We start from the raw sequence: 9,323 nt of genomic DNA, 5'->3' as shown, positions 1-9,323 counted from the left end.
AACCTAAAAATTCTCGTAAATTTTATAAAATCCTTTGGAATCATTTAAAAATATCCAAAAATCTTATAGGCCCTATAAAATCGTTCCATATCTTCCAAAATTCTTCTAAATCGTATTATTTTTTTCAAATCCTCAAAATATTTCAATACTGATAATTTTGTTAAAATCCCTTAAGATAAAAAAAAATCTTAAAAATAATCTCTGAAATCCATTCAGTTTATTGAAATATATTTAAGATTGATTTTAATATTTAAAATAAAAATCTTGAAATATTTCAGTTTTTGAAATCCCTTCAATGTATTTAAATTTCTTAAAAATTCCTAGCAATGCTTGAAATTACCATAAAATATTTCAAATCCTTTGAAATTCCATTAAGCTACTGACAATTGAAAATGTCTTGAAATATTTTCAACTACCGTTAAATACTTTAAATATTTTCAAATCTATTGAAATGTTTTAAAACTACTAAAAATTTCCTGGTATTTTCAAAAATATTGTAAAATATTGCAAGTCTTTTAAGATCCTTTTAATTATTAAAATAAATTAATATTTTTCTAAAATCTTTGCAAACACCTAAAAATCCTCGTAAATTTTATAAAATCCTTTGGAATCATTTAAAAATATCCTAAAATCTTATAGGCCCTATAAAATCGTTCCATATCTTCAAACATTCTTTACAATCGTACGATTTTTTTTAAAAATTCTTAAAATCATTTCGTACTGTGCAATTTTTTTAAATCCCTTGAAATAAAAAAAACGCTTAAAAATAATCTCTGGAATCCATTCAGTTTATTGAAATATATTAAAGATTGTTTGAAATATTTTCAAAAACCTTGAGATATTTCATAGTCTTTGAAATCCTTTCAATTGATTTAAATGTCTTAAAAAATCCTAGGAATGCTTTAAATTACCAAAAAATATTTCAAATCCTTTGAAATTCCTTGAAAATTTTTCAAAGCTTTTTTAAACGCCTTGGAATCATTTAAAATATCCTAAAATCTTTCAATTTTAATTTTCGCCTATCCTCTTTTGACAGAAAAAGAAACACTTTGTTGGAGCCTCATTTGATAAAAAAAATAAAGCCTTTTTGGTACCACCCTATTATAGATTGATCGCAAATTATTAATGAAAATAATAAGAAAAAGTGAAATAAATTGTACCTGTAACCAGCATCATAAAGATCCATGCTGAGTGTGGAATTTCCACATCCAACAACCAAAACATCATCCTTGCATTTAATATACTTAAATAAATAAGAACAAAGCTCAGGATATTCACCATACCTGAAAAAAATTTAGTGTCGTAGAACTAGAGTGGCCGTTCTAATAAAAGAAAAAAATTCCCGGTTTTTCCCGAATCACAAACATTTTTCACGGTCAATGAAATTAAAAAAATCGAACTATGAAGCCAAAAAATGGCTATTGAAATTAATAAAAACTGAGCTAAAAATTAAACCAACTACTAAAAATTTGCAACTGAACAATTTTTAATTAAATGCAGTTAAACTGTTAAATTGAAATTGTTTAATTTTTATAAATCACAGAATTCAACGATTAAGATTCAGTTCGAAAAATATAAATTCACGTTATCAGTTTCAATGCACCGTATTAAAGAATCAATCAAAACATTTAAAAAATTTAAGAATTATATCATTTAAAGCAATTTTAAGGTAGCAACATTAAAAGTTGAACAATTAAATTTTTTTGTAAGCTGAACACTTCTTAAATTAAAAACTACACTTAATTATTTTAATTTTAAATAGTTTCAAAATACTTAAAATGCTTCCAAATTTTATTTGAAAATCCTGAAACATTTACATGTTGTTTTCACTTTTTTAAAATTCTAAATTATTTAAAAAATTTTTTCAGAACTTCTAAGCATTTTTTAAAATAAAATTGAATTTTTCCTACAGATTTTTTGTTACCACCGAATAAAAAACTTTCCCTAAAATCTTCCACATTCATGTTTAATAATTTTGGAAAGCTTTCCAAATATTTTTAGAAATTCTATTAAAATTAATTTTTTTTAAAATAAAAAAATTATTTTCATTTTCCTAGAAAATGTTTTTTATTCTTCTGAAGCCTTTTAAATTTCTTAAAAATCTTCTAAATTTTTTGTTCGAAATCTGCCAAAATCTATTATACTTAATTTAGAATTAGGTCGTGGATTATCGGCACCGAAATTTCGGTATGAATAGCCAGAATTTTTCGGTGAATGTTATTATTTAAATAATTATTAATAATAATAAAATAAAATTAATAATAAATAATTAATAATTAAAAATAATTATTTTAAATCATTTAAAATTTTTAATTATACTTGAATTTCTTCATAATTTTTGAATATATGTTTAATTTACTCGAATTTTGTCTAAGAATAATAGGTGTTTAATTGTTATTTATGCATCAAAATTCAACAAATTGACTAAAAAATTATATCGTTTAAATTAAAATAATTAAAATTGTTACATACAAAGTTTAGTTTTATTTGGTTAGTTTTCAATATTTAATTTATAATTACTAATTTTAAATGAAGAGTCAGATATTTCTAAATATTAAAAGAAAATTTCTTTTTCTTAATTAAAACATTTCAAATTGAATGGTTTAAACATGGAATATTTTAGACAGAAATAATATTTTAAATTTAATAAAAGCCTTTGATTTTGAATACATTATTTTGAAATTACCTTAAAATTGAAAATAGTATATAAAAAACTAAAAATCCTTTTCATAAAAAATCTAAGGTTTTAAATTCTTCTAATTTTTAATTGTTTCAGTCTTCAAAACTGCATTTTAAAATTCTTTAAATTAAAATGTAGACTTAAAAATGAAGAATCTCAAATGAAAAATGTTTAAAGTGGAAAATTTTCGAATTAAGCATTCTAAAATCAATAATATTATAATGGAAGAAGATAACAATTTAATTAATTATTTAAAAAACAGTGGAAATCAAAGTTTGATGGATTTTTTTTTAAATGAATAAATTCCCCGTCAAAAAAATAAATTCACTATAAAGTCTCGGTTATTCCCGGTCTCATAAAATTCCCGGCCTTCTTCATTTTTCTCAGACAATTAAAAGTAAAATATTCATATTTGCGGTAAAATTCAAACATTTATTTTAACTCATGACGTGTATTCTAAACATCATTTAACACAATACACTAAAACATTGCAAAATAAATGAATTTTGAAACAAATACTTCAATTTTCCACTAAAAAATATCAATTTTTTACCAAAAATGGAATAATTAATTTTTAGTTGAAAAAATTATCTTTCAAACAAAAAAAAAAAAACAAAAAAAAAAACGGATTTTCAACCAAACAACAAAATTAATTTTTACTAAAAAAAAAGATTAATCAAAACTCAAATAATTATATTTTAAGTTAAAAAAATTGATTTTCAACCAAACAGATGAATTTTTAACGAAAATTATTGACATTTACGTGGAAAACTTGAATTTCAACGAAAAAGATGGGTTTTTAAACAAGAATATTAATTTATTAAATAAAAAGATTAATTTTCTACAAAAAATTTAATTTTTCAACGAAATACATTCATTTTTAACGAAATAGTTGAATTACCAAAAAAAAATTTTAACCAAAACTCAAATAATTAAATTTTAAGTTATAAAATTAATATTTAACCAAACAGATGAATTTTTAACTAAAATTATAAACATTTATCTGAAAAACTTGCATTGCAGCCAAAAAGAGGAATATTTAAACAAGAATATTAATTTTTAAACAAAAAGATTAATTTTCTACAAAAAAATTAATTTTTACTATAAAAAAATTGTTAACCAAAACTCAAATAATTAAATTTTAAGTTAAAAAAAATAATATTTAACCAAACAGATGCATTTTTTACTAAAATTATGAAAATTGACCTGAAAACCTTGAATTTCAACCGAAAAGATCAATTTTTAAACAAGAATATTAATTTGCAAATAAAAAGATTAATTTTCTACAAAAAATTCAATTTTTTAACAAAATAAATGCATTTTTAACGAAATAGTTTAATTTTTTTTAAACGGAACGTAAGAACTATAAACTTAAACAATGAAATTTCAACTGAAATAGTTGAAATTCCAAAAACAAAATTAATTTTGACTGAAAAAAAAATTGTTGACCAAAACTCAAATAATTAAATTATAATTTAAAACATTAATATTTAATCAAACAGATGAATTTTTAACTAAAATCATCAACATTTATCTGGAAAACTTGTATTTCAACCAAAAAGATGAATTTTTAAACAAGAATATTAATTCATTAAATAAAAAGATTAATTTTCTATAAAAAATTAATTTTTCAACAAAATACATGCATTTTTAACGAAATAGTTGAATTTTAAACGGACCATAAGAACTTTCAACTAAAAAATGAATTTTCAACTGAATTAGTTGCATTAACAAAAAAATAATTAATTTTTACTAAAAAAATAAATTGTTAACCAAAACTCAAATAATAAAATTTTAAGTTATAAAATTAATAGTTAACCAAACAGATGAATTTTTAACTAAAATTATGAACATTTACCTGAAAACCTTGAATTTCAACCAAAAAGATGAATTTAAAAAAAATAATATCTACAAAAAAATCCATTTTTTAACAAAATACATGAAATTTTAACGAAATAGTTAAATTTCAAACGAACATTTTGAACATAAGAACCATCAACTTAAAAAATGAAATTTTAACTGAAATAGTTGAATTACCAAAAACAAAATTAGTTTTTACAAAAAGAAAAAAAAATGTAGACCAAAACTCAAATCATTAAATTTTAAGTTAAAAAATTGATATTTAACCAAATAGATGAATTTTTGACTAAAATTGTGAGCATTTACCTGCAAAACTTGAATTTCAACAAAAAAGATTAATTTTAAAAGAAGAATGTTAATTATAAAATTAAAAGATTAATTTTCTACAAATAATTCAATTTTTTAACAAAATACATGCATTTTTAACGAAATCGTAATTCAAGGAATTAGGAATATTTAAGTCTAAAACTCTTAAATTTAAAACTGATATTTTGAATATTTATCGATTTTAAATTAAAGTTATATGAATTTTTAATAGATCAATATATTGTTAATAAGTATGAAACAAGACACATTTTTAACATGGTACATGAATTTTGCACTGAAAAAGTTAAATTAAAAAAAAAATCGAATAGTTCTATTTCTGGCAAACAAAAATATTTTTTGACAAAAAAAAAAAGAATTATTAACAGAATAATTAAAGTTTCATCTCAAGACATTAATATTTTACAAAATACACGAATTTTCAACGGAAAAAAGTTGATTTTCAAACAAATGTGGAATCCTTAAATTTTGATTTAAAAAAATGCATTTTTTTTTAAATTTTACACAATTTATTTTAAGAACATGTTTCTAAAGATATAAAAATATTCCAGAATATTGATAAAATTGTCAACAAAAAAAATCTCGAAGATTTTAACAAAATATTAGGAATAACTTAAGTCAGTTAAAAAGATATTTAGAAATTTTAGAAATGTCAAAAAACAGTGAAGAATTTCTCAATATCTTTTAAACTGACTCAAAATTGTTCTAAAACGTTGTGAAATTCTGTAAAATTAAAAAAACTTCTTCGAAATTTTCCACATACTTTATAAACAAATTTGAAATGTTCAAAAATCTTTTTAAATTTTCACCAGAAAAATATGAAAATTATATTTATGTAGCTATAATAATAATAATTTTTTTCCTCAAACTAGAATTTATTTTTATTTTTGGCCTAAAAATTTTTTTGGGTGAAAAATTCAAATTTTTGGTGAAAATTCGTCTTTTTGGATCAATTCAACTCTTTATGACTTAAAAAATTCTTTTTTCTTTCGTCAAAAATTGATCTTTTTTGTTTAAAAATGCAACTTCTAGGTTAAAAGTTAAACTACTTTGTAAAAATTCACTTTATTGGTTTAAAATTCGTCTTCTTTGGCACATAATTAATTTTTTAGTTTGAAAATTAATTTTTAAAAAGTTTTTTTTTCTATTGAAGAATTATTATTTTAGTTGAAAATTCTTCATTTTTAGTAGAAAATTAATATTCTTAGAAAAAAATCCAATTTTTGTGGTTGGAAGGTAACTTTTCTATTAAGTGGCGGATTAAACTATTTTATTAAAAATTTGTCTTTTTTGATGAACTCAGCTATTTTTTTTTAATTAAAAATTAATATTTTTATAAAATTATAATATCATCTACTACATTTTTCGTTGAGAATTCATCTTTATTGGCTGAAAATTAAATTTCCTGATGCAAATTTAAGCTAATTTGTTAAAAAATCTTTTTTTTTTTTTTGTTAGTTTGAAGATTAATTATTTTAGTTCAAAATTCGTCTTTCGTGAAGAAAAATTAATCTTCATATAAAAATTCATATTTTTGGATTAAAAAATTCATTTAGTTGAAAAAGTCAATTTTCATTTTCAAATTCATATTTCCGGGTTAAAAAATTCAATTGTTTTGTTGAAAATCCACATTTTCGAGTTATAAAATTATTTTTATATTGTAGAAATTTCGTCTTTTTTTGAAATTATTTAATATGTTTTTGGTTAAAAATACAACTGGTAAATTTTCTCAAGAATCTTAATAAAGTTATATTTATATAACCCTAAAATCAAATAAACTTAGAAAATCTTGTTTAACATTTGAATATTATAATTATTTGACAATGTAATATTTCCCGCGCGCTTTTGCACGCATATAATAAGGCTAGTTATATTTAATTTGCAGTGTTGTAATAAATTTTTCCTATTCAGAGATCAGCTTTTAGAATGAGATTAAAATAACATTAAAATTACTATGTCAAGTTACATTTTGGTGTCATTTTCTCATTCTTGTCGAAAAAGGGCGAGATAAACACTCAGGTTCTCGCGTCGGAATTTATAAATCAATTCTACAAATTAATATTTACCATTCGAAAGCTTTTTTTCCCCTCTTCTTGAAAAATGTATTCCAATACTCAGCTTGGCTAAATTCTTCGTGAGATTTTGGCAAGAGGTTCATTCTAGATTTGAAAAACGTGACCAAACATAACCTATTCACCGGACTAACTAGGTTAGTTTACAAGTTTGTTGATATATCTGCATTACAGATTCCTTCCTTATGGACGGCGCTTTGCTCATACTGGCTGTGAAGGTTCATAGATGGCGACACTTGTGAGTATCGTGGAGATAATTATTCTGTTATCCGATTCCTACCTTACCGATATTTTCTTACCATATCACTTCTACACGGAATAAGGTATCGAGCTGAAAGTTTGAGAGAATAAACAAAAGGAACTAAAGCCCATTCATGCATTAATAAACGTTTACAATTATAAAAAGGATTTTTTTTTTTAATTTTAAACATTTATTAGTCTTTAATTTGAAATTGTCGGGATTTTTTTAATTTAGTCAATTTAAAATTAATCATTAAAAAATTTTAATTCTGAGGCTGCACACATACAAATATATATAAATAAATATTTTTTAATGTGAGAATTTAAAAAAATTTAATGTCAGTCTTGTAACTAAATATAAATAATGTGTCAAAGCGCTTTAGATTTATAAAATTTTATCAATTTTTATTATATATATATGTGGAAAAATATCATTTTTCAGGGAACTCTCAATGAAACCTTAAATATATTTTTTCAAAATATTTTTGGTGATTTGGAAACTTTTTCATGTTGAAAATGTAAAATTCATCTGCAATAAAATATAAAAGCTTTTATAAATGAAAATGGCAAGACTCTTAATCTGTTACTTTTCAAGGTTTTCTTATATTTTTTCCTCTCACTTACACGAATTTCCCCTACATACTCTTCCCCACTTCTCCCCATTTCCTCTACTTCCCTTCCTCTCATTTCCCATCTCTCACCTACTTTACTGTCCCTAATTTTCCCTACTTTCTCAACCTCTTCCTCCAAAATTTCCCGTCCTCGCTTTCCCAGATAACACTCCCTTTCCCCTACTTTCCCTCCCGAATTTACGCTACTTAACTCTTTTGGTTCCACTTATTTCCTCTTATTTTTTCTTATTCCTCTCCCCTTATCCCTTTTAATTTTCCTCCCCTTATTTCCCTTATTCTGTCATCCAAAATATCTACTATTTCCCGTGTCCTCAGTTCTCCCTTTGCGGCACCTTCCCCAACCTCTTCTTTTACTATTCTCCTCTCCTCGCTTTCCCAGATAACACACCCCTTCTCCTCTTTCCTTTCCACTTTTCGCTCTAATTTCTGTTATTTTCCTTTACTTTCCCTCGATTGCAGTCACGTTTCTTACTTCCCATCTCCTCATTTCTCCTTGCTTCCCTTACTTACCCCTATTAACCCTCATTTCCCTTCTTCCTTACTTTCTTCTCCCTTATTTCACCCTCACTCTTCCCCATATTTTCTTACTTCCCCTACTTTTCCTCTCATCCCTTTTTCCTAATTTGCCATTATTTCTTCTTCCATCGTCCCCTCCCACTTTCCCTTAGTTTCTACCCCTCATTTCACTTCACTTAACCTACTTTCCCACCTCTCATTTCCCCTGCTTTCCTACTCCGCATTTCCCCTATTTTCTTACCTCTTATTTTCCCTGCTTTCTGTTCCCTCATTTCCTCTAATTCTTCCTAATTTCAATGCCCTCACTTTCTTTCCCTCCTCCTACTCCCCCACCCTTCATTTATCAGCAGTTTCCATACTTTTGCACCCCTTATTTTTCATAAATTCCCCTAATTTCTTACTTCTCATTTCCCCTACTTTCCTGGTAGTCCTTTTTTGATCAATTCCCCTATTTTCACTTTACCTAATTTCTTTCCTTTCCCCTACTCCCTTTATTTCCTAAAAATTTCCCTACTAACCTCCTTCCCCAAATTTTCCTACTTCCGCTACTTTTCCGCACATCCTTTCAACTAATTTTTTCTCACTTCTACTCTTATCATTCCCTCTCACTTCTCCTACGCTTTTACCCCTTAGTTCATCTCACTTCACCTACTTTCCCACCTCTCATGTTCCCTACTTTCTTCTCTTAATTGCTCATCCATTATCCAATGTTCACTCCCCTCATTTCTCAACATTTCCTCTACTTTCATACCCGTAGTTTTCCATCACTTCCCCTACTTTTCTTCTCTTCATGTTCCTTAACTTCTGCAACTTTCTCACTGTTCATTTCACCTAATTTTTCATCCCTCATTTCCTCTCACTTTCTCTACTCTTCCGCTTTTCATTTCCCCTACTTTTTACCCCTCATTTCCTCTGACTTCCACTTCTTGCCCACATTTCATTTCGTAATATTTAATCCGAAAAGACACTACGTTTTAAAAATTGCTATGTTAAATTTTT

At 24.6% G+C, this 9,323-nt stretch overlaps 1 protein-coding gene across 2 annotated transcripts in view; it reads right to left on the bottom strand.

Annotated features, from left to right (window-relative positions):
* The window catches only part of LOC117175127 (eEF1A lysine and N-terminal methyltransferase homolog), a 55,990-nt gene extending 48,920 nt beyond the window's left edge, over positions 1-7,070 (bottom strand). For both annotated transcript variants that reach the window (XM_033364701.1, XM_033364702.1), the window contains exons 1-2: positions 6,931-7,070; positions 1,161-1,283 (exon numbers count right to left, since the gene is read on the bottom strand). In XM_033364701.1, the coding sequence (XP_033220592.1) occupies positions 1,161-1,283; positions 6,931-7,022 (215 nt within the window). In that variant the 5' untranslated portion in view covers positions 7,023-7,070. The remainder of the gene's footprint in view (positions 1-1,160; positions 1,284-6,930) is intronic.
* Between the last annotated feature and the right edge of the window lie 2,253 nt (positions 7,071-9,323).

Source organism: Belonocnema kinseyi, chromosome 6, assembly GCF_010883055.1.
Source record: "Belonocnema kinseyi isolate 2016_QV_RU_SX_M_011 chromosome 6, B_treatae_v1, whole genome shotgun sequence".
NCBI lineage: Eukaryota > Metazoa > Arthropoda > Insecta > Hymenoptera > Cynipidae > Belonocnema > Belonocnema kinseyi.
The sequence above is the reverse complement of the archived record's forward strand: the minus strand, read 5'-3'. Positions and strand labels throughout refer to the sequence as shown.